Consider the following 22,712-nt stretch of genomic DNA (forward strand, 5'->3'; position numbering starts at 1 on the left):
TCATCTCTGGTGATCCTCTTGTGGCACTCTGCTATTTGCCAACTTGTCCACAAGCATAGCAAGCCATCCTCTGGAAGTAGTCTAACTTGTGCACAGTACACTCTAGGTATTGTTCTTTCCAGTAATGCAGCCTAAAATTAAGTTTACGAGCAGCAACATTACACTATTAGCTGTTTGAATGTGTAGTTAACTGAAGTGCACTGCCCTCCCCCTGCAAACATAAACATGTAAGCAACCCTTTTTCCCCCAGCCTGTACTTCATTTTTTTCTTTAGCCTAACTGTAGGTTTCACATTTCTGCTCATTTTTCTTTCACTCATATGAAAAGCTTTCTTCTTGTCTCTTTCATCATGGGGCAGGAAATGGCCAGGACACCTGATAATAAAAACTTGTAGACAAACATATAGCAACCATCAGACCAAGGCAAGTGTCAAGAATGGACTCTCATGGAACTCCAAACATATGGTTAATGTTTTGACCCAACTACAGGCTTCTGGCTCTATCTCCAAGCTGCAAGTTTAACAAGGAAATAGTTTATGGGTGGGGCAGACGGCAGCCATTGTTTTTCTGATTAATTCTACTTTTCCTGAATTGCCTGTTTGATGATTATAACTGTTTTCTCATTCTCTTCAGAAATTTCTCGATGATTACAAGTTCTTATGCCTTCAGTGACAGACAGGGAGGGCCATTGAAACCCTGAGTCTTTCAGGCAAATGTAAAACAAATGGAAAAGAAAAATTTCTCACACACTTAAGAGAGATGCAGCACAGAAGTCAACCTCAAAAAGCCAGGTAGCATTGCCATATGGTGTCTCCAGCTGAAGGCCGAGGATGTGAACTCATAAAAAAGGCCATCTGGGGCTTCCCTGGTGGCGCAGTGGTTGGGAGTCCGCCTGCCGATGCAGGGGACACGGGTTCGTGCCCTGGTCCGGGAAGATTCCACATGTCGCGGAGCAGCTGGGCCCGGGAGCCATGGCCGCTGAGCCTGCGCATCTGGAGCCTGTGCTCCGCAACGGGAGAGGCCACAACAGTGAGAGGCCCACGTACCGCAAAATAAAAAAAAAAATAAAAAAAAAAAGGCCATCTGCCCAGTTCTGGGCTTTCCTTTAACGTTGTTCTCCCCCAAAGAGCAAGGATTGTTAAGAGACCACTCTTTGTGAAGCTGAGATAGTATGCAGATTGGTGCTCTATCATTCCCACGCCCTGAGCATCTTCCCATTTGCACCCTACTAATGGACAGGGGCTTCCTGTTCCAGGGTGATTGCTGGAGCCAAACTGCTTGGGTTTGGATTCTGGCTCCACCACGTACTAAGGCCGTGGCCTTGTGAAAGTCAACATCTGTAAAATGAAATAACAGTATCTATTATCTCAGGGTCATGAGGGAAAAACGAGTTAATATAAATCACCTAGAGGAGTGCCAAGCACATATCTTGCATTCAATTAGCACTAGACACCATTTCTTTAATGTTCCTGGGCCTGGAATCACTTTTAATACAGGTATAGGTCCCGCTTGTTTGGTTCTCCCAGGACAGATAAATGAGGACCGAAGGAGTTAATTGTCAGCATGTAGACGAGTAAGGACTTCTTGAGAAGACAGTGTTAAGGTTGTGGGCAACACTGTAGAAAACAACTGTTACGGTCCCAAATTTCTACTGACTGGGAAGCCAAAGCAATTTCCTCCTGCATACAATTTATTTGGACGTGCTCAATCTCACCAAGCATATCACAGCATCAGAGAACACGGCTAAGGGCAGGTTACTTACGTCTGTCAGGGTAAATCCTTGCTTCTTGCCTTGTTTTGCACAAAGGTAAATAAACAGCCAGGAGCGAGGTGGGGGACAACGAAATAAGGGCAGAGCACAGAGTGAGGGCGATAGCTCACAGTGAGGCACGCAGGCAGGCAGCAGCAGTTCTAGCCATCAATACTTTATTGTTCCAGTCAACACCTGCACAGATGTTACTGTCCACTTCCTGACCCTAGTAGGGGGGTCCCACCACACTTGGACCATGGCCCAGAGAAGCAGGTCTCCTTATTCCTCCCTAAGATAGTAAGAAAGCCCCTCGCCCCACAAGACAGAGCTCCTGCTCACTAACGTAGTGCTGGCGCATGTGCTGTGGGATCCCTGCTCCCATCCTGCATTGGGAAAGGCTGGGATGAACCAGGGCAAGGGTGCAGTGGAGGATACACGGGCTACAGCGACTAAGTGCATAACTACTGACCTGACCCACCACCCCGGGCTTCGTCTGCACCTCCCAGACAGGAGCCTCTCTAAAGCTTCGCCGGGGCCTGCTGGGAAGGAAGAGCTGGCAAAGAGTGGGGATTGAGCTGCTAAGGACAGGACACAGCAGGGAAATAAAGCAGAGAGGAGCGTGGCACAGGAGAGAAAAATGATAAAGTGCCTGAACTAAACAACCAAGTGGGACACGAGGACAGAGCAGCACAGGTCCCTGAGGATAGGAGGAAAAAGAAACGGACAGACCACCAGGGCTTGGGGCATCGTGGAATGAGACTAGAGTTGAGGCAGGGAAGCAAGTGGGAAGGACTCTTCTAGCCCTGTTCACATCCACTAACCCAGATGTAAAATTATTTACAAGCTTAAAACCAATCCCAGGTACTGTACCAGGCCCAGGACAGCAGGCAGGCAGGCAGGCAGGCAGAGGGCGGACTGGCTCCATCTGATAGCCAGCTTCCCCACATATTGCTCCTCCCCAGGGCAGTAGGGAAAGGAGGAAACAGTGACATCCCTAGCCAAGAAGCCCTACTGTGCCTGCAACTCCTTCCCCTGGGGTTCATGGCTCTGCCATGGCCTGAGCCTCTTGGGCTGACTGTACCAGAGACGGGGTATTGGGCCCTAGGGGGGGAGCATCAGCGGGCTCTGGGAATGTCTCTGGCCCCAACCCCAGCTCTGCATTCAGCTGCTCCAGCTCCCCCTGATCCAGCAATTCGAAGTCCTCAGTGGCCAGTGCCTCTTCTTCCTCGGGGGCAGGCAGGGGCTGGGGTGAGTCCTGGGGAAGAGGCGGGAGTACTGAGGGGGAAGGGGCCGGGTCATTTTCAGCAAGGCAAAGTAGGGGTGACAGGGCACTAGGTGGAGTGATGAGATCACCACTCACTGCCTCTGGGCTCAGTGTCTCCACTGGTCCTCCAGGGGAGAGCATCACTCCATCTGTGGGAGACCCCGCCCCATTGAAGTGCGTGTTCACGAAGTGAAGGGGGGATGAGAGCCGAAGCAAGGTCTCCTTGGATGCCACATCTTCTTCCTCCTCCAAGTCCAAGTCTTGCCTTGAGAGGGCCTGAGGGGAGCCCAGCAGGTCTTCGGGAGGGGCCAGGTCTGTCTCCTCTCCCTCCCCCAGCTCCCGACTCAGGGCCTCCTCTGGCTCACTTGGCAGGCTCTGCTGGTCCAAATCTGGGCAGAAAACAAAGGGCCAGGAATGGGCCTGCTGTGCTGAGCAGCTGCAACAGGCCTATCAGCTCGAGGCTGAGAACTCAAGACATGGAAGGCTGGGCCAGGCCTTAGGCATTAAGGTCTTTCAGGGGTTTGGAGTAGAACTAGAGGATCAGCTCCCCACAGAAAACACTTATGGGGGCAACTGCCAGAGAGCACAGCCAGCATCCCACGACAGGGAACAGGAAGCTTGGAGGGGACAAAGGACCATACCCTCCGACACGTCAGTTAGCTGTGGAGTCGTCGCCCGGGATACAGAGAAGCCACCACTTTCCAAAATAGAAGCCTCCTCATCTGACAGCTCTGAGTCTGTAATGGCCAAAGCCAGTGCTGTTTTCTTCACATCCACCTGCAGGAGAACCAGGATGAATGTCACAGGCAAGGGGCTAAGAGAGCCCATTTTCCAGGAGCATCCCTGCCCCACCACCAACCCCCACCCCGTGGAGAGGTGGCTGCTCTAAAGCAGAGCAATTCTCCCCCAGCCCACCTCCCTTGGACCTCACCACTGGGGAGAAGCCAGCCAGTTCTGCCTCGCTCTCACTCTCTGTCTCCGCCAGTGGCTCATCACCTCCGGGGGGCGCATTCTTCCCCTGCCGCTCTAGAGAACCAAGAACAGCTGGGCAGTGACCAAGCAGCAACAGTGGTGGGGGACAAACACTGCCAAAGGTATGGAAAGTATCTAAATCCCAGGGCATTTCACAAGCTACAGGCCAAGGTCCTCCCCCATTCCCCCCCTTTCTGGGTCATGGGATCCCCTTACTCCTCTTGTCGTGTTTGTGATGCAGGGCATCAGCTTCCGCCTTCATGCTGTAGTCCAGCTGCATGAGCAGGGGCTCCAGACGAGTGTACATCCTCTGGATGAGTTCATGATAAACCACCAGGGGCCACAGCAGGATACTCAGCACTGGGGGTTACAGTGTCCACTCAGAGATCCCTAAGCCTATTTCCCAAGGGCCCTCATTCAACTGATGCTTCAACAGAAAAGGCTGAAGGAAGACAAAGTCCCTTCCTGAGGCTGTTCCAACTTCTTCCCACATCCACTGCCCTCCCCAGATGACTATTCCACTGTTACTAATACTACAGCATCCCCTGGAGGTCTCTGTAAATGGGTAACTGGGCAGACAGTGTACCATCCACCCCTGGGTCAGTCCACGGAAAAAAACAAAGACAGGGCTTTGGAAAGGGGAGAGGTCAGACCCTACTCACAGACAATGTAGGAAATCATAATCCCCGGAACATAGTGTCCCAGCACAGCCAGCACAGCACAGCCAGAGCAGACGCGAGCACAGAACTGCAGAAGAGAGCACAGGGTCTAAGAACTGTAGGCTGAGGTATGCGCTCCACTTATCTGGGTAAGAAATATTACTGCTCAGCTGGTGGAAGGAGGTGAATGCCCTCTAGGAATGCAGTGATCCAGTTTAGTCAAGTGGATGCCCAGGACCACCAACTAGGAAGTTTGCAACAAACATTGCCAAACACCTATAATTCAAACTGGTCTCTTTCGGCAAGAAACCGTGTCAGAATGGCAGAAGCTTATTCTGCCTCCTGTACCAGACTATAGCTGTACATCTTGCCTCAAGAAGGCACCAGGCCTTATCCTTCAGTCTCCAGCTGGGGAGTTCGAGTCACTCCTCCCCACCCCCGCCTCTATTTCTCCACAGCGTAGAGAACTGTTGTGTGATGTGGGGGAGGTTACCTGAGCTGGATTCTGCCTCTTGTACTGCAGCAGCTCCTGCAGGTGAATCTGGAAGGTGAGCCAGCTCTCAGCCAGGTATCTGCACAACTCGGGCACACTGAGCAGGTGCGGCCGGGCGCCTGACCCCGCACCCTCACTGGGGAGACATGACACGACCCCTGGAGGCCTCAGACACCAGCTTCCTAGGCACTCAAATCCCTCTGAGAATGTCAATGAGCTCTTTAGTCTAAGGAAGTGGACAACCCCACCTCCCAGAGGGAGGCCGTCTGGGTCCTGGGGAACAAAGCCCAGAGCTCCCAACCCTTTGCCCTGAAAGAAGCAGGCACACAAACACCTACGCAAGAACCTGGGACCAAGCTTGTTACCAGTGCATTCACTATGCTGGGGCCTGTGCCTGCAGAAGCTGCAGTACTGCTATGCACTGTGGCGGTGAGACACTGGCACGAAAGCAAGACAGGGATTGGGCATTTGTCTTCAAGGGGTGGCCTGCACTCACCTGTCAGAGTGTGGCTCCTCTGGGGATGATGCTTTAGAGAGAGAAGGAAAACAAGTTATTGAGGTGTAGAGCTCCGGGAAACACTCCCTAAGCCAGAAACAGCTGCCCTTCCTCTGCAGTCCCAGAGTGCTTTTTTGAAATGCCATTTGCAGGAAGTGTTACATTGTTATTGTCGTTTGTATGTCTGTCTCCTTCTTTAGACTTTACCTTTTTCCACAATGGGAACGACATCTTATTCAGGTTTACACCCCAAACAACTCACACACTGTCTGGCACCTAGTTACTCCAACATGTCAATTAAGTGAGTATGTGGACAACAAAAAACACAGGAAGAGCTAATGCTCCTATAGTTCCTATCATATACGAAGCCCTACCACAGGCACATAAAGTGAGTCCACTTCTTTATTCTCCACCTCCTTACGAAATAAGTTTTACAGTCCTTGTTTTATAGTTGAGGAAACAGGCAAACGCAAATCGGAGATCAAGGGACTTTTCCAAGGTCACATACAGGGTAAATGGAAGAGCAGGCAATGGAACCCAGGCCATCTGGCTGCAGAGTCCGCAGTCTTAACTACTACACACAATAACATTAATTTTGAGAAAGGGGAAATTATATTTCCCATCTGGGGAAGCAGTTGTGCTTTGGGAGGCAGGTGGCCTGCTGTACGCTCTCACCATTCAACCCAGCCAGGTGAGTCAGGCACAAAGCAAGTGCTCAACGGGGCTTGCTGAATGAATGAAGTAACACTCACCTGAGATGTCAGGGAGGAAGCGAGGCTGCCAGAGATCCAACAGAAAATAGGCCAAAAGTGAGATGCTGAGTAGGAAGAAGGGCCGTAGGGAGGAAGAAGACAGCAACCTTAGGGAGAGACAGGCAGCTCAGCGGTGAGTGGGTGAGAGAGGCTCCCACATCCATCGCAAAGGCGGAAAAGCGCCCACTGATGGGGGAATGGGAACCTCCAGGCCTAACTCGACACCCGAAGACAGAGAAATGGGGCAACCCAGGCGGACGACGACCTTTAAAAAACAGCTGATGGGTCAGTCCCCCAGGACAAGCATCTTCCCCAGAAAGAGGAATCCGGGCTCTCCCGCCCCCGCTCTACCGCGCAGCCCGGCCCCGCCCCCCTCCTGCGCGGCCCTTACCAGAAGAGGCCGTTGAGCGCGGCCGCCGTGACCAGGCTGTGCAGCGGCTTCTCCCACACCAGCAGCCGCTGCGCTGCCGCCAGCACCGCCTCCCAGCCGCGGAGCCGCAGCCACAGAGCCGTGGCCAGGCGTCCCACCGCCTCGGCCGTGGCAGCCTCCTCCTCCGCCTCGCCGGTGGCCTCACCCATGCCTAGGCTCAGGCCCAGGCCGAGGCTCAGGCCCAGCCCCGAGCCCCCACCTGCGCCGGTGTTACCAGCGCCACCGCCACCGCCACCGCCACTCGCCATGGCCCCGCCGCAGCCGCCGCCCGAGCCCGCGAGGAGCCAGGGCTGCGCGGCCGCCGCCGGGGGCGCGTCAGGCGGAAGGGGGCGCACGCAGCGGAGAAGGCCGCTGAGGCCGCGGACGGGAGTCACGTGACGGGGGAAGCGACGAATCCGTCACGTGACAAGCCCTAACCGCCGAGCTAGGGCGGCCGGAGCCTGCGCGCAGGCGGTTGCCGGTGACCCTGCTCCTACGCAGGTTCGTGTTTTGGCTGCGCCGAGCGGTGTCTGCCTCTTTCGGACGGAAGGACGGAAATCTCCTTCTTTACCCACCCCAGCCAATTTTCTTCTCCCTGTGTAGTCAGGGAGGCTAGGGAGGCTGGTCTTGGCCCGGTATTTCTGGCGTGATGCGGCCGACAGGGTCAGGGAGTGGGCTTCAGATGCCCAGTATACCCCGAGAGACCTGCTTCTGCTCTGGTAGGGCGGCGACCGTTCCTTTACGCAACACTCGACGGTACTAGTCCTCCCAGTTCCCTCTCCTCAGCGAATAAACAAACAGCAGCGCGTGACTCGACAGACTCAAAAACAGCTCCAGCTATTAAGAGTAGTTTCCTTCCCATCTTTCTGTAAACTCTCCCGCCTTTACGCATGGAAAACTCCTTCCAGTCCCTTGCTTAAGCAAGAGATTGGGGTCTGGGGGTGAGTTTAAAAATAAAACCCTGTTTAGGTGCTGTTTACTGTTTGGGGGGCATGTTAACACCATTTGTTTTTGTTTTTTGCGGTACGCGGGCCTTTCACTGTTGTGGCCTCTCCCGTTGCGGAGCACAGGCTCCGGACGCGCAGGCTCAGCGGCCATGGCTCACGGGCCCAGCTGCTCCGCGTCACGTGGGATCTTCCCGGACCGGGGCACGAACCCGTGTCCCCTGCATCGGCAGGCAGACTCTCAACCACTCCGCCACCAGGGCAGCCAACACCATTTGTTGAGGCTTAAAATATAACAAACGTTTTGTGTTTCCTTGAGATCATTTAATCTCTGCAATAATCCTACAAAATTCGTGTTTAATTAGGTCTAAAATTCCAAGCTGTACAAAAGGAAGATGTACAGCCAAAAGTGCTCTTGCCTTTTGTACACAATTCACTACTGTTAAATTTTTGTGTACTCTTCCTGACGCTTTTTTAGGTATATTATTCTGTGTGTGCGTATTATCTCCTCTTTAAAAAAACAATTGCGAGAAACTCCCTGTCCTGAGTCTTTGTTTTATTTACATCGGTATGAAAAGTTCAGCCGGGCTCGTTCATCCTCACTGCGCCATGGTCCCCTAAGAATTGTTCCGATTTCTCAGACGAGGGCACGCTGGGGCTCAGCGATACCAGGAATAATAGCCCGGCTCCTTCCCGGCGGTCGGGGCCGGCGGCTCGGGCCAGCGGGAGGCAGGAAGTCTCGGGCGCTGACTGGCCAGCGGCGCCCCCGCGGCCTCTAAACGCAGGGCAGACGCGCGGCGCGGCAAAGGCACAACACGCGCCTCGAAGCCGGGTCTCCTCTACTGGGTGAGGTGGACGTCCTGGCACTCGAGCTTCACTCCCCGAGTCCGGAGCCCAGATCCCGGAGCTGGGAGCCCGGAGCCCCGCCCGGAGCGGAACAGGAAGAGGCTCCCGCCTGCCCGGCCCCGCCTGCCGCCTCTGGCCAGTGGCGGGGGTTGCTCCACCGGCGAGGGTGGGGGCCAGCTTGAGGGAGGCCGGCGGGCAGGCGGACAGGCGTTCAGGGGCGGTTCCGCGGCCCCCTTACAATTCGTTCCCTTTCCTTCCACCTTCGCAGGGCGGCGGCTGGCGGCGCGATGGACCTGGCCGGGCTCCTGCTGGACGAAGAAGGCACATTCTCCCTCACCGGCTTCCAGGACTTCACGGTGAGCGTGCGGCCCGCCCCCTCCCCTGCCTCCCCGCGCTTGGAGCCGGGACTCCGGGCGCTCCCGTCGGGGCCCGAGCGGGGCCGCGATCTCGCCTGATGGCTCTGCCGGGGAGCCAGGCGGTAGTCGCTCTAACCGTGCCTACTCGAGGCCCTGGCTGCTTGGGCCCCGGGGGTGAGCCGCGGGGTACAGGACTATGGAGTAGGAGGTGGCCAGCCGGGGCCTTTCTCAGAGAACTTCTCCTCCAGAGCCCTCAGCGAAGAGGATTCCACCCCCCGTGGACAGACTGCTATTGGCAAACAGTCCGGAGAATGCGGGGCTGGGTGGGGCATGGGCCGCGCTAGCGGTGAGGCAGGCCTCTCGCCCGGCATCCCCCTTCCAGCCGGGATCCACGATCTCCATCATAAACTTCCCTGCCCGTCGCACTCCACCACCCTCCTGCCCTGTTCAGTTCCTCCCAGGACACCAGAAGCTGAGTGCCCGGATCCGAAGGAGACTCTATTATGGCTGGGACTGGGAAGCTGATTGTAGCTTGGAGGAGCTCTCCAGCCCTGTGGCAGGTTAGACAGTGTTGTGCGAATGGGCCAACGAGAAGCCTGAAAATGGGGTTGTCAGTGGTCACCAAAATGACTCTAGGTGTACCCTGGGAACTGCACTGTCTCTTCATAGCTGGTGCATTTGATTGGTGTAAGCACTAGGTTTGTGTTTCACTTTTTTTTTTAAGCCTAGATGAGGAGGAGACATGGCTGTTTTACAAGTCTATATCATTCTTGATTTGTATACCAGAAACTTTAAATTTTCCGAGGATACATGTCATATATTTCCGAAACAACGCATGTGTACCTTTTCAAATGAATTAGAGTAAAGAACAAATCTAGATAATTTCAGGTGACAGGGAAATAAGCCTTCCTCCTGGAAGAAGCTGAAATTCAAACCTGGAATGGGCTTTTCTTCTCAGTGTGGGAGAATTCGATGTCTATTTTGTTATTATGGTTCTGCCCCCAAGGCCTCAGATAATACAGTTTTGGGTGATAACAGTGGGGACAACTTTGGAGGAGTTGTTTGCTCACTGTTTTCCTTCTGCCCCCTGCAGACATCGCTGTGGAACTGCTCCAGAAGGCAGCCCCCAGTCCTATTCGCAGGCTTCAGAAGAAATATGTAGCCCATGTGTCCCGGTGAGCCTGCAATAGAGAGAGATGGAGTGAGAGTGTTTCGGCTCTAGAGAGAGGGGAAGGGTTATCTCTAAGGAGAAGTTGTAAAGATACAGGGATGAGCATCATAAGAGTTACAAGAGCTGAAAGACCCTTGGGTTTAATTACTAATCCTTTTCGCCACCCAGGGAGGCATGCATTTCCCCGTGTGCTATGATGCTAGCTCTGGTGTACATTGAGCGGCTCCGGCATCGAAACCCAGACTACCTACAGCATGTGTCATCGTCTGACTTGTTCCTGATCTCCATGGTAAGATGCCCTCTTCCCTTCATCTCTCTGGTGAGCCGGGAGCCCGGTGTGAGCTCTACTGACACCACCTCTGGTTCCTCTGCAGATGGTGGCCAGTAAGTACCTCTATGATGAAGGGGAGGAGGAGGAAGTCTTCAGTGATGAATGGGGAGCTGCTGGGGGTGTGGCCGTGCCCACTCTCAATGCCCTGGAGAGGGGTTTCCTGAGTGCCATGGTGAGTAACTATTCTCTCTCGCTCTGTTTTCCTGGCCCATCTTTATATTCCTTTCACCCTTTGTCTTTTATCTCCCAGCTTTCTGCCGTCTCTTCATTTCTCTTTTTGCTTGTCCTCCCTGTGCCTTCCCTTGTTACTGTCTTCCCTTCTAGCTGGAATAAGCACACCCTTTGGAGGTTCCTGGCATGGTGAAGCCAGAAATGGAGCATCCCTCATCACCAATCCTCCAGGCACCACAGGGGACACTCTGGGTCAGAGCTTATCTTACTGGGCTCTGATTATTTGCTTCCAGACTTTGTCTGTCCCTAGGTGCTGGGCTCCCTATGAGTATGGACCATCCTCAAGAATACTTTTTCCCCTTGCTTTTAATGGAGGCTGCAATATGAAACCAGATATGTGGTGACTAAGTAAGTTAATACATAAAAGCTTTTGGAACAGGACTTCTCTGGTGGTGCAGTGGTTAAGAATCCACCTGCCAGTGCAGGGGACACGGGTTCGAGCCCTGGTCCAGGAAGATCCCACGTGCCGCAGAGCAGCTAAGCCCGTGTGTCACACCTACTGAGCCTGCGCTCTAGAGCCCATGAACCACAACTACTGAGCCCGCGTGCCCAGAGCCCATGCTCCGCAACAGAGAAGCCACCGCAGTGAGAAGCCCACGCATTGCCACGAAGAGTAGCCCCTGCTCGCCGCAACTAGAGAAAGCCCGTGCGCGGCAATGAAGACCTAATGCAGCCAAAAATAAATAAATATTTTTAAAAAAATAATAAAATAAAAACTTCTGGAACAGTATCTGGCACACAGTAAGAGCCAAGTGTTACCCGTAGCAGTGGTTGTCCTTGCTCCTCTGGGTCTGGTTATTAATTGACTGTGGCTCATATCCAAGCCTGGTTCGACGCTCTTCTCTTCCTACCCACAGGATTGGCGTCTCTACACTGACCCTCGGGAGATCTTTGAGGTGCTGAGCTGGCTGGAGAGCTGGTAGGTTCCAGGATTTAGGAAAAGGTCAAGGGATTTGGGGGGAGGCTTCAGCCATAGGAGCTAAACAGAGATGAGGGTGTGTGTAACTGGGGGAGAGAGAAGACGGGAAAAAGAATGGCCCAAGGTAGTGGTTCCCAAAGCTGTCTGCGGTCCTCTTTGTAATAACCTTTGGGAGGGTGGGAGAAGCTTATTTAAAATGCAGATCTTGGTCTCATTCTCAGTTTCTGGATTAACGGGTAGTCTAGGAATCTGTACATTTAACAAGTTCCCTAGTGCTTCCTGGTGGGTCCCCAGGGGAAAGAGCGTGCCAGTGGGCCAGCTGCCGGAGGGTTGCAGACTCTCTCTGTCTTTTCTCCTCTTTGTGCAGCGTGGCTGAGCAGCAGGGCCGCCGGCGGGGCTGGTACACCTACACAGACCTGTGTGTGCTGCTGGAGCAGCCTGCCTGGCAGCTGGCCCTGGGCTCCCTCTGCCAGTGGCTGGCAAAGGTGAGGAGGGGTCAGGAAGGATAGGGAGCTTGAGCCGGCTGCGGTGTAGGGCGGGATGATGGAAAGCAAATACGGAAAGGCTCAGGAGATGAGGTTTGGGAGTAGATGGTGATAGAGAGCTCTCACTTGAGTCCAGGTGTCCAGAAATAAGGGGTGGGTGTGTTAAGGACAGTGAGAAGCGGGTTTGGGGGAAGGGGATCTGGGCACTGACCTTTCTTAATCCCTCTCCTGCAGGTGTCCTGCCTGCTAGCTATGGCATATGTGAGCAGTGTGGCCCTGGCTGTGGCATCGATGGCCGTAATACACCAGTCCTTGGGGCAGTCCTGTAGCCCCCCACCTGGCCCCCCAGACCTTGGACTGGCCTCCAGGTGCCTTTCGGAACCCTGCATACCTGCTTCGGTGCCACGGTGCCTGCCTTCTCCTGCTAACGTCTCCAGCTGCCTGGAAGTCGACGTAGGGCCGCGTCCACTCTGGGGCAGCCTTCTGGCCTCACAGGCGCCGCCACCATTGCCTCCCCCGGCTGCTCCGGCTCCTCTCGCTCTTCTCCACAGCTGCCCCCTTTGCCAGAAGCTCCAGAAGGACTCCCCAGCCTGCCGTACCTGCCACCACCCCAACCATACCGTCCCCACTGGGCCCCCCAGCCCCCGGTACCACTCCCACGGCCTGGCTCCCCCCTGGCCTTGGAGCCCGATGCCCCCGCTGCTCCCACAGCCCCAGCAGTGTTCCCTCTTCGGCATCATGGAACTGGCCCGCCTTAAGTCTTTCATTTTTCCAGGCTAGGTAGGGTTCTGAGGAACGCATTAAGAGGATTTGGGAGTCCCTGAGAACCTGGAGGAGCAAAGCGTGATCTGGGTTCTTGGCTGGTCCCCTGTCCTCCTGAGTGATGGAGCTTAAGGGCGTTGTGGGGCAGAAGGACTGAAGGTCACTTGCTCTTCCGTCCCTCAGTGGCTGGCTGATTGGCCAGGGCAGTGGTGGTGCCGGGAGAAGCTTCAGCTCAGCGACCAGGGGCGTGTCACAGGTGGACAGGGGAGGAGCCCCTGTCCCTCCATTTCCCCTGGGCTCTTTTAGACTTTTGAGTTTCCTAGGATGGGGGGAGGGAGGGAGGAAACATTGGCCATGGTCTGTGTGATGTCCCTGATGCAGGAGAGGCAGGGACTGACAGGGCCACCCACGGTGGGAGCTGCTGCGGGCAGGTGGGGTGAGCGGGGAAACCCTCTCCACACCCGTCCCTGGGACTTAGTCTAGAAGAGCCAGGGACTGCTGGGACCTGCAACCTGGCCCTTTCGTCTTCCACCCTTCTCTTAGTCTCCCGCTCCTGGGCTTCCCTCTCTTCTGGTTCCTCTCCCGGGTGTTCTCTTCACAGGCCTCTCTGGCCACTGCTTTGTATCTGGGTTTTTCACGCTTTTTGTAGAACCAAGATTTCAATAAACAATTTCAGTTGCGTGGCTTGGACTCTTCCTTCTGCAGCAGCCCTCGAAGAACTCTCCTCCCCATATCTACCTTCTCAGCCTCCCTACTCCCTGATGCCATCATCTTGCAACTCATTCTCTCAGCCTCATTCCAGAACTTCCCTGTTGTTTGATGGTCATAGGCTCCTATATCAAGCTTCTCCCTCATCCCTGCTCCCGGCACCCTGGGGCCCCAAGCACTGCTCGACTTGGATGCAGTGGGGCCCAGAAGGTGACTGTGCCACGCTAGGGGGTCGTAGCCCTGTCTGTCACAAGTTCTGATTGAGCACCGTCTTTGTGGATCCCTAAGCACATCTCGTGGAGAGAGGCCAAGCCAAGTATCCAGCGGAGCCCCATGAGCTTGAGGGCAAGCCCAAGGACACCTTATCTCTCTCCTGACATCCTTTCTGGTCTGACACGTGGTCGTCTTTCTGGTCTGACACGTTAGGTCATCATTATTAAAGAGAAGACCAAGGCTGGGTTATCACTGGAAGAAGGAAAACCGGGCAGCCAGCTGGCCTAGGGTTATTTGGGACCATGGAAGAAGATCCTCAGCAGGGGTGGTGCTGCTACCTAGGGTGCATCTTGGAAATTTATGGGGCTTTTTGTTTGGTTTTTGGCCGTACCGTGTGGCATGTGGGATCTCAGTTCCCCCACTAGGGAAGGAGCCCATGCCCACTGCAGTAGAAGCATAGAGTCCTAACCATTGGACCACCGGGGAAGTCCCTATGGGACATTTTTTGATTGACAAAAATTTGAAGGGAAGGAACTCGCCGGCATGTAGTCGCCCTGTACAGGATGCTACACGTCCTGAAATGCTCAGGAACCCCACCTCTTATTATGAAGAATTCCTGAGACAATTTTTGAACCACCGGATGTACGTCATGTATATGAAAAGCCTGTTTATCTGAGCCTAGAATTATGCAGTGTTTTACATGTAAACACAGAATAGATTTTGCACATTTGGAAAAAGACTCAGTTTGCTAGGAATGCACCTCTGTGTAAATTAAAACTATGCTTTGTTCATCACTTTACCAAGAACTTGTTCACTATTTTGAAACATCAGGTCACTAATGGCAGCAGTGCCTGTGGTACACGTGTCATCAGGAAAGTACCGATATCAGTTGGCATTGCAGTTGTCACATCCACGTTGATTCCACATATGGGGGTGGGCACTGGACTACTTCATTGTCTTCTGGTTTAGTTGGGCCCAAGCTTTCACACACTGAAAGGATAAATTACTTGTATTTCTCCTTTATATTACAGTGAGGACATTATACGGAGTTGTGGTCACTGTTGTCGTACACGATGTAGGGATGTTTCCTTTTGAGGTAGTCCACGGGGCTGGACCCTAATAGGGTTGAGAACTGCAGTGTAATCGTGATGGTTCCAAATGGCAGTGGTGAGGAGGGAATACAGTCTGTAAAATCTCCCCAGCCTATTTTAGAGGCTTCCTCCCCACCACTCCTATCCCGGGACAGGGGCTCTAGATGGAGATTCTTGGGGGGAGGGGTCCAGAACTTGGCTCCCCGGTTAATGGGTGACGGAATTTGTGCAAGAGCTGGGCAAAGGTGAAAGGGCCGTGTCCTGCCCCAAATCCCTCATCCCTTCGCTCTGCTTCATTGACACTCCCGCCCCCTGCCCGCTCCAGGCAGCTAACTTCACACAAACTCTGACCTCTTACTCTCCCTCCTTAACTCCAGGGCAGGCAAGACAAGACGAAAGGCAGGGCAACATGAGCCGATCACCCCCCAACGCCATACAACTCCGATCCGTGGGCTCCCAGGGTACCATGGCTTCCCTGCCGCAGCCGTCTGCTGTCCAAAATCCCTCCTCTCACTCTTGGGCCTCTGTGTGTGGGTCTCCTCCCTGGGGCCTCAGCTGTCTTCTGGCTCTGCAGGTAGGAGCAGAGGTGCAGGAGCTGGTGCTGGCTGAAGCGGGTGTTTGGAGGGAGGAGGTGTGGCATGAGAAACCCTCTGGAAGTAGGTATTTCTGCCTATTTCTGAAGACTGTTCCTCTGCCTGCAGCATATCTTGGTCCTGGCTTCTCTGCTCTGCGCCTCCCACCTGCTCCTGCTTCAATGTCTCCCTGCAGGAGGACTCTCTTCCTCCCCTGCCCAGCTCCTTGCCTCCAGCCTCTTTTCATGTGGCGTGTCTACAGCCCTGCAAACTTGGATGGGCAGCAGGTGAGGGGAACTCCCTGGAGAGAAGGGAACAGGGTCCCAGCGCATAGGAGAGGCTCGGGGAGGCTTTCAGCTGCCCCATGTTTCCAGACCTGCCTGGGCTGCTGTTCCTACAGGCTGCCTCTTATCCAGGCTCCATCCTTAGAGTTTCTTATCCCTGGTCTGGTGCTGACCAGTCAGAAGCTACCTCTGACCACCCGGACACCTGGAAACTGTGAGCACAGAGCAAGGGCACAGGGTGAGGGTGAGGTTGGGTGCTCACCTGAGCACACAGTTGTAAGTGGGTGCAGGATTGAGATGGGGCAATGATGGGAGGGTTAGGCACCATGGGGTGCTGGAGCTGTGTCAGGCACCAGGCAGAACTGTAGAGCAATGGGTCTCCAACCTGTTTATCTCTCTCCTCTCCACGTCCCCAACTTCTCCCAGCCTCCCTTGTGCTGCGCCTGTGTGGGGGACCTGGCTGCCACGGCCTGGAACTCTGGAACACTTCTCTCCGAGAAGTGAGTACGTGGGGATGCGGAGGAGGAAAGCTAAGAGTGGGTGCCCGACTGGGGAGGCTCTTGTTTCCACTTTACAGGGACTGAGAGGCTCTAGGGCAAAGAGTTGGGTGGGGGGAACCTCTTCTGGAATTTTTTTTTTTTCCACACCACGTGGCTTGCGGGATCTCAGTTCTCCGACCAGGGATTGAACCCAGGCCACGGCAGTGAAAACCCAGAATCCTAACCAATAGGCCACCAGAGAACTCCCTGGAATTAGTTAAGATGTCCAGGCTGAGGTCATCTCAATTGAGCAGAATGTTTTCTCTTTGTCCACTTCTCCACTCCACCAGGTGTCCGGGGCCGTGGTGGTCTCCGGGCTGCTGCAGGTCATGCTGGGGCTGTTCGGGGGTCCTGGCCACTTGTTCCCCCACTGTGGGCCCCTGGTGCTGGCCCCCAGCCTAGTTGTGGCAGGGCTCTCGGCCCACAGGGAGGTAGCCCTGTTCTGCTCTGCTCACTGGGGCCTGGCATCGCTGTACGTAAGTCCTGAGAGGCGTGGTGCCTGGTGGGGTGTGTGGGAGCGGGGCAGGGCAGAGATGCTGGCTCCACCAGGTTTAGCTGCCATCTTGAAAGGGACAACACTTTGTGGATCTGGAATCCAGGACTTTTGCTGGATTCATTTGTTCACCCTGACTTTCACCTTGTCTCCCACTGACCCCCAGGGTGCCCTCCTTCCCCCTCCATGGGGGGCTTTCTTCTCCGGGACCCCCTTTTATGGTATTCTACCACTCCCACCTCCACTGCCCCGCCTCAGGATGACTTCTTCCTCTTGCTCGTAAAGCTCCTTCCCTCTCCTAGGCTTATCCTGCTCATGGTGGTCTGTTCTCAGCACCTGGGCGCCCGCCTGTTACCGCCTCACCCCTGGAGGCGAGCTTCAACCTCTTCGACCCACACTCACATCCCTGTCTTCAGGCTCCTCTCGGTATGTGGAGGTCTGGGCAGGGGCAGTTGAAGTTAGAAGGGCTGGCACGGAATGCTCGCTCGGCCCCCTACCTTTTGGTTTCTGTCTACCCCTCCAAGGCTAGCTTGAAAAGTTCTGGGGGAGGGGTTCTTTTCCGTCTCAGTCTTGTCCCTTAGGTGCTGATCCCAGTAGCTTGTGTGTGGATCATCTCTGCCCTTCTGGGTCTCAGCATCACCCCCTGGGAGCTGTCCGCCGAGGCACCGTGGTTTTGGCTGCCTCACCCAGGTAGGTTTTCTCCTCCTCCATCTTCTTACTCAAATAAAGGTGTCTCTTTCTTCGGACTCTGAGTTAATGAAATTAGCTGTACGGATTCTCAAAACACACAAGGGAGAGAAATTGCCAGTCTGAGGGGCAATGCCAGCCGCTCACCACAGGTGTCTTTGTTACTGTTCAGAGACATCTGTAAGCCCCACCACTGCATGTTGATACTCCTTAACCAATTTACACATTTATGTTACTTACTCCCACAGACATTTGAGTTGGTGACCTGTGCACAAAGATTGCTTTTGAGGAGGCATTGTATATGAAATTTGCTCTCTCATCAATTTAATAATGGTCCGTGGAGTTCTTATTATGTGCTAGGCACGTGATAGGGGACATGGTGATAAACATGACAGACACAGTACCTGCACTCATGAAGCCTGTAATCTGTTGGGGAATACAGATACTAATTAAATAGTCACCCAAGTAAATGTAAAATTGCACGCGGTGAATTAAAAAGGGCGGGTACCTTGTGTGATGAAAGTTCATAATGGGGAATCTGACTTTATTGGAGAGTTCAGGAAAGGCACTCTTTATGTTTTTATTTATTTAATTTTTAATTAAGAAAATTTCTGGCTGCACTGTGTGGCTCGTGGGATCTTAGTTCCCCGACCAGGGATCGAAAGTGGGCCCTCGCAGTGAGAGCATGGAACCCTAACCACTGGACCACCAGAGAATTCCCAGGAAAGGCATTCTTGAGGAAGTGATCACTGAGCTGAGATGTGAGAGATGAGTAGGAGCTTATTGGGTAAAGGCAAGAGTGAAGAGCATTCTAGGTGGAGAGAACAGCATATGCAAAGGCCCTCTAGTGGCCAGCAACACAAGTACAAGGGCCTGAAACAAGGCCAGTGTATCTGGAGTGAAAGAAGTGAGGCAGAGTGTGGTGGGAGATGAGGCTAGAGAGATGGGTAAGGGTCAGACCAAAGAGGACCTTGTAGACCACAGTAAAGGGATGGGTCTTTACCCTGAGTTTGATGCTTTTGTCCCAAGACATTATCTTCAGAGACAATGGGGCCTTTAGGGTTCTTGTGTCATAGGCTGTCAGAGGCAGGGGGATGCTTCAGACGTGAGTCTGGCCCCAAAGCAGCTCTTTCTCCCTCCCCAGCTGAGTGGGACTGGCCCTTGCTGACACCCAGGGCTCTGGCTGCAGGCATCTCTATGGCCTTGGCAGCTTCCATCAGCTCCCTGGGCTGCTACGCCCTGTGTGGTCAGCTGCTGCATTTGCCTTCTCCACCTCCGCATGCCTGTAGCCGAGGGCTGAGCCTGGAGGGTCTGGGAAGTGTGCTGGCCGGGCTGTTGGGGAGCCCCATGGGCACTGCATCCAGCTTCCCCAACGTGGGCACGGTGAGCCTTCTCCAGGTATGTGGACGGGGGTGGGGGGAGAGGAGCCGGAGGTGCAGGAGAGGGAAGGGGACTGATTGCCAGCTGTGCCCAGCCCTCTGCCAGGCATTTCACAGCAGTGATCTCATTTAGAGAGGTACCTAGAAGTCGTAAGGGCTAGGAGTGTGAGGAAGACACTAAATCACTACTGAACTCCTTCTGTGCCTCAGGCACTGTACCAGGGCTGAGGTTCTAGAGAGAAGCAAGTCAGATGAAGTCCCTGCTCTCTTGGGGACTTCGAGAGAGAGAGGTGGACAATTTAAGGAAAAAAAGAGATAATTTCCAAGAGTGATAAGTGCTATTTAGAAAACAAAGTGGGGGTGGGATAGTGGTTGAGTAAGGGAAGCCCCTTTAGGTAGAGTGCTGGGGGATGCTTCCTGGGAGAGTGACATTTGAGTTGGGATCCAAACGATGAGAAGGTGTCGGCCAGGTGAAAACCTTGAACGGTCGAGGAGGTGGCTGTGTTTTCTAGGCTGGATCTCGGCGAGTGGCCCACTTGGTGGGGCTGCTCTGCGTGGTGCTTGGGCTCTCCCCGAGGCTGGTCCAGCTCATCACCACCATCCCACTGCCTGTGCTTGGTGAGTGGATGTATCAGCAGGACTGGTATTGAACCAGTACCCCCCAGCAGGGCCCAACTGGTTGCTGGTAGTCAGCACCCTTTCTTTCTGAATAGCCTCCCTAATATATGGATGTACGTGTCAGCTGTCCTATTTTCTCAGCCATATCTTGGCCTCTTGACTGGCCTTCTCTGCTCCTGGGCCTCTTGGTGGTCTCTGCCCATTACAACCTGCCCTGGCCTACAATACTCTCTGCTGTGCCAGCCCTCTCCCAACATCTTCAATTACTTCTGTATGAGACAGGTGGGGTGCTGGGGGTGACCCAGGCCGTGGTTCTGTCTACTGGATTCTCCAGCTTCCACTTGGCTGACATTGACTCTGGGCGGAACGTCTTCATTGTTGGCTTCTCCATCTTCATGGCCCTGTTGCTGCCAAGATGGTTTCGGGAAGCTCCAGTCCTACTGAGCACAGGTGGGAAGAGGGGGGATGGAAAGACAAGTTGCTTTGCAGTGGGAAAGCAAGGGCTCAAGGCTTGAGTTTCTCTGGACTCCAGGCCCCCGCACCCAGAGAAGAGCTTTGGTATAGTCCATCCATTTGTTTAGCAAATATTTATTGAATACTGTGCTAGCCCCTTGGGATACAAAGGTGACTGTAGATGTGACAGTCTAGAAAAAGAGATGAGATGTGTAGAAACATAACTAGAAAGGTTTAGATAAAGAGCTATGGTGCTCGGCGGTGAGAGAGATGGCTTCTGTTGGAGATGATCTGGGTAACTTTTATGGAGAAAGTAACATTGAGCTGGTCTTGAAGGACGGTAAGATTTAAAAACATATTTGGTGAGAAGGTCATTCCTGGTGGAGGAACCACCATAAACAAAGACATAGAAGTAGGAAGTCATAGGGTATGTCCTGGGAGTGGCAAGTAACTTAGTTAGCTTAGCTTAGCAAATAGCAGTGGTTCTTAACTGAGGATGGTTTTGTCCCACAGAGAACATCTGGCAATGTCTGGAGACATTTCTGGTTGTTATAAGCAGGGGAGAGGTGATTGTTAGTGGCACTTAGTGGGTAGAAGGATGCTAATAAACATTCTGCAATGTACAGAACAGCCCCCTCAAACAGAAAAGTATCTAGTCCAAAATGTTAGTAGTACTGAGGTTGAGGAACCCAGGCTAGAGCACAGAAGGTAAGAAATGGGAAATAAGGTTGGGGCTTTTAATACCAAACTTTCAGAGACAGGGAGCCTGGAACTATCGAAGCATATCTGGAGGGCATGTGTATGCTCAGAAGATAGGGTGTTGAGCAGTGCTATTTAGAAAACAAAGTGGGGGTGGGATAGTGGTTGAGTAAGGGAAGCCCCTTTAGGTAGAGTGCTGGGGGATGCTTCCTGGGAGAGTGGGCCTGGGTGTGGGAAATAGAGAGCAGAGGACAAAGGAGGGGGGGCATGGAACAATTCAGAAAGATCTGTCCTTGGTCCAAGACTTAGGCTTAGGTTGGAAGTATTAGGCTCCTTGGCTTTGCATAGGATCAGAGTTTCCCCTCCTGCCTGGCCCCAACCCCCTGTAGGCTGGAGCCCCTTGGATGTGTTACTACGCTCACTGCTCACAGAGCCCATCTTCCTGGCGGGACTCTTGGGCTTCCTCCTAGAGAACACCATTCCTGGTAAGTTGAGGCCAGGCCCCAGCAGACTGGGGAATGGCCAGGAAGTCATCACTTCCTGGGTTGGGCAATGGCCTGAACACCCTCTCTCTCTCTCTTTTTTTGAATTAAAAAAAATTTTTTTTTTAAATTTATTTTATTTTTGGCTCTGTTGGGTCTTCGTTGCTGTATGCAGGCTTTCTCTAGTTGCGGCGAGCGCGGGCTTCTTATTGTGGTGGCTTCTCTTGCTGTGGAGCACGGGCTCTAGGCACGCAGGCTTCAGTAGTTGTGGCTCGTGGGCTCTAGAGCACAGGCTCAGTAGTTGCAGCACACAAGCTTAGTTGCTCCACGGTATGTGGGATCTTCCTGGACCAGAGCTTGAACCCGTTTCCCCTGCATTGGCAGGCGGATTCTTAACCACTGTGCCACCAGGGAAGCCCTGACCACCCTCTCTTTTGCAGGCACACAGCTTGAGCGAGGCCTAGGTCAAGGGCTGCCATCTTCTTTCACTGCCCAAGAGGTTCGGATGCCTCAGAAGTCCAGGGAGAAGCCTGCTCAAGAGTATGAGCTTCCTTTCTCCATCCAAAACCTGTGTCCCTGCATTCCCCATCCCCTCCGTTGCCTCTGCCCACTTCCCGAAGACTCTGGGAATGAAGAAGGAGTGCCCTCTGAGCCAGGAGAGACAGCTGACTTGCTGCCTGGCTTTGGGGAGCAGTGCCCTGGGTCTAGCAGAGAAGAACTTAGGTCCCAGTAATTACCAGGACTCCAGCTTCCAGATTACTTTAGCCCTATCTCTCAGCTTGCTGGAGAGCCAGATCCCAGGCTCTACTTTCTCCCAGGGAGAGGATGTGTGTGTGTGTGTTTCACACGGGCCCACCTAAAGGTCTCATTTCCCAACAGGTGTGTTTGCCTTTCCTTCTCTTAATTAGGCCCAACTGTTCCAGAGCAGGGCCATGGTTTATGGGCCATGATTGAATGATATTTTGCCTGTGAACTATCTATACTCGAACCCCAGCATTCACTAACTGATACTTATTATGCCTCCTATGTGCAAGGTCCTGGAAATACAGATATGGATAAGGCAGGGTCCCTGCCCTCTCAAACACTTATGGTTTAAAAAGATATGTAATTACCAACTAAAATCCAAAGCAGAAAGCAGTCTGCAATAAAGATCAAAACAATGCTATGGGAGCAAAGCGGAAGAAGTAATGAATTCTGATTGGGGATAGTGGGAAAAGCTTTACACAGAAGCAGCACTGAGGCTGGCCTTAACAAGAGAATTTTTCGTTGTGGAACAGGGATGGGGAGAATTTTTTAGGCTCAAGTATTCAGCTCGAGCAAAACAGTAAGTTGTACAAGGTGCAAGATGAGTTGAAGGATTTCAAGCTTCTCTGGTGATGGAGCACAAACTGGGGGTGCATGGAGGGAGAAATGAGACAGGAGAGGTAAAGGATGAGGTCAGACCATGGGATTTATGCCTGGGAGACTCATCTCTTAAACAACTCGAGTGCTGGTGGAGACCCAAAAGAGATATCTAGTGAAGTTCAATCCCCTCGTTTTATTTAAAAACAAAACAACAGCAAAAAAGGCTGGACGCGTAGGGAAGGGAAATGACTTTGGGTTTATCAACAAATCCAAATCCGGGGTCCCCTCTCCTGCACTTCGTCCTGCATTCT

At 53.4% G+C, this 22,712-nt stretch overlaps 3 protein-coding genes across 5 annotated transcripts; 2 read left to right on the top strand and 1 right to left on the bottom strand.

The window, feature by feature from the left end:
* Positions 1-1,671: 1,671 nt before the first annotated feature.
* RETREG2 (reticulophagy regulator family member 2) lies at positions 1,672-7,504 on the bottom strand. Its single transcript, XM_032636570.1, has 9 exons — positions 6,777-7,504; positions 6,386-6,492; positions 5,634-5,664; positions 5,138-5,273; positions 4,648-4,732; positions 4,202-4,345; positions 3,945-4,039; positions 3,655-3,790; positions 1,672-3,402 (listed from the first exon to the last, which is right to left on the bottom strand). Exons 1-9 carry the CDS (start codon positions 7,061-7,063, stop codon positions 2,789-2,791), a joined length of 1,635 nt encoding a protein of 544 aa, XP_032492461.1. The 5' UTR covers positions 7,064-7,504; the 3' UTR covers positions 1,672-2,788.
* A 1,198-nt stretch (positions 7,505-8,702) lies between these two features.
* CNPPD1 (cyclin Pas1/PHO80 domain containing 1) lies at positions 8,703-13,519 on the top strand. Its single transcript, XM_032638288.1, has 8 exons — positions 8,703-8,940; positions 9,392-9,500; positions 10,034-10,115; positions 10,280-10,400; positions 10,486-10,614; positions 11,531-11,592; positions 11,960-12,077; positions 12,312-13,519. Exons 1-8 carry the CDS (start codon positions 8,872-8,874, stop codon positions 12,855-12,857), a joined length of 1,236 nt encoding a protein of 411 aa, XP_032494179.1. The 5' UTR covers positions 8,703-8,871; the 3' UTR covers positions 12,858-13,519.
* Positions 13,520-15,239: 1,720 nt separating this feature from the next.
* On the top strand, positions 15,240-22,227 carry SLC23A3 (solute carrier family 23 member 3). 3 transcript variants are annotated; one of them, XM_032636518.1, is made up of 12 exons: positions 15,240-15,425; positions 15,553-15,710; positions 15,824-15,921; positions 16,134-16,207; positions 16,537-16,722; positions 17,042-17,165; positions 17,321-17,429; positions 18,716-18,824; positions 19,318-19,423; positions 19,706-19,873; positions 20,965-21,060; positions 21,498-22,227. In XM_032636518.1, exons 1-12 carry the CDS (start codon positions 15,261-15,263, stop codon positions 21,788-21,790), a joined length of 1,686 nt encoding a protein of 561 aa, XP_032492409.1. In that variant the 5' UTR covers positions 15,240-15,260; the 3' UTR covers positions 21,791-22,227. The 3 variants fall into 3 exon arrangements, with proteins under 3 accessions (XP_032492409.1, XP_032492408.1, XP_032492410.1); XM_032636517.1 differs by having other exon boundaries at positions 16,537-16,718; positions 18,571-18,824; XM_032636519.1 differs by lacking the exon at positions 18,716-18,824 and having other exon boundaries at positions 16,537-16,718; positions 17,073-17,165; positions 17,390-17,429.
* The last annotated feature ends 485 nt before the right edge of the window (positions 22,228-22,712 follow it).

The sequence above is a fragment of the Phocoena sinus genome, chromosome 7 (assembly GCF_008692025.1).
Source record: "Phocoena sinus isolate mPhoSin1 chromosome 7, mPhoSin1.pri, whole genome shotgun sequence".
NCBI classification, from domain to species: domain Eukaryota; kingdom Metazoa; phylum Chordata; class Mammalia; order Artiodactyla; family Phocoenidae; genus Phocoena; species Phocoena sinus.

What these genes read in the sequence shown, in the direction of transcription:
- RETREG2 (XM_032636570.1), bottom strand. Translation starts at nt 7,063, where the DNA reads ATGGCGAGTGGCGGTGGCGGTGGCGGTGGCGCTGGTAACACCGGCGCA. An exon ending in GCGCTCAACGGCCTCTTCTG is followed by an intron (nt 6,493 to 6,776) that starts GTAAGGGCCGCG and finishes TCTCTCCCTAAG; the next exon opens with GTTGCTGTCTTCTTCCTCCC. An exon ending in CTTCCTCCCTGACATCTCAG is followed by an intron (nt 5,665 to 6,385) that starts GTGAGTGTTACT and finishes CTCTCTCTAAAG; the next exon opens with CATCATCCCCAGAGGAGCCA.
- CNPPD1 (XM_032638288.1), top strand. Translation starts at nt 8,872, where the DNA reads ATGGACCTGGCCGGGCTCCTGCTGGACGAAGAAGGCACATTCTCCCTC. An exon ending in CCGGCTTCCAGGACTTCACG is followed by an intron (nt 8,941 to 9,391) that starts GTGAGCGTGCGG and finishes TGCCCTGTTCAG; the next exon opens with TTCCTCCCAGGACACCAGAA. An exon ending in ACTTGTTCCTGATCTCCATG is followed by an intron (nt 10,401 to 10,485) that starts GTAAGATGCCCT and finishes GTTCCTCTGCAG; the next exon opens with ATGGTGGCCAGTAAGTACCT.
- SLC23A3 (XM_032636517.1), top strand. Translation starts at nt 15,261, where the DNA reads ATGAGCCGATCACCCCCCAACGCCATACAACTCCGATCCGTGGGCTCC. An exon ending in GGAACACTTCTCTCCGAGAA is followed by an intron (nt 16,208 to 16,536) that starts GTGAGTACGTGG and finishes CCACTCCACCAG; the next exon opens with GTGTCCGGGGCCGTGGTGGT. An exon ending in TCCAGTCCTACTGAGCACAG is followed by an intron (nt 19,874 to 20,964) that starts GTGGGAAGAGGG and finishes AACCCCCTGTAG; the next exon opens with GCTGGAGCCCCTTGGATGTG.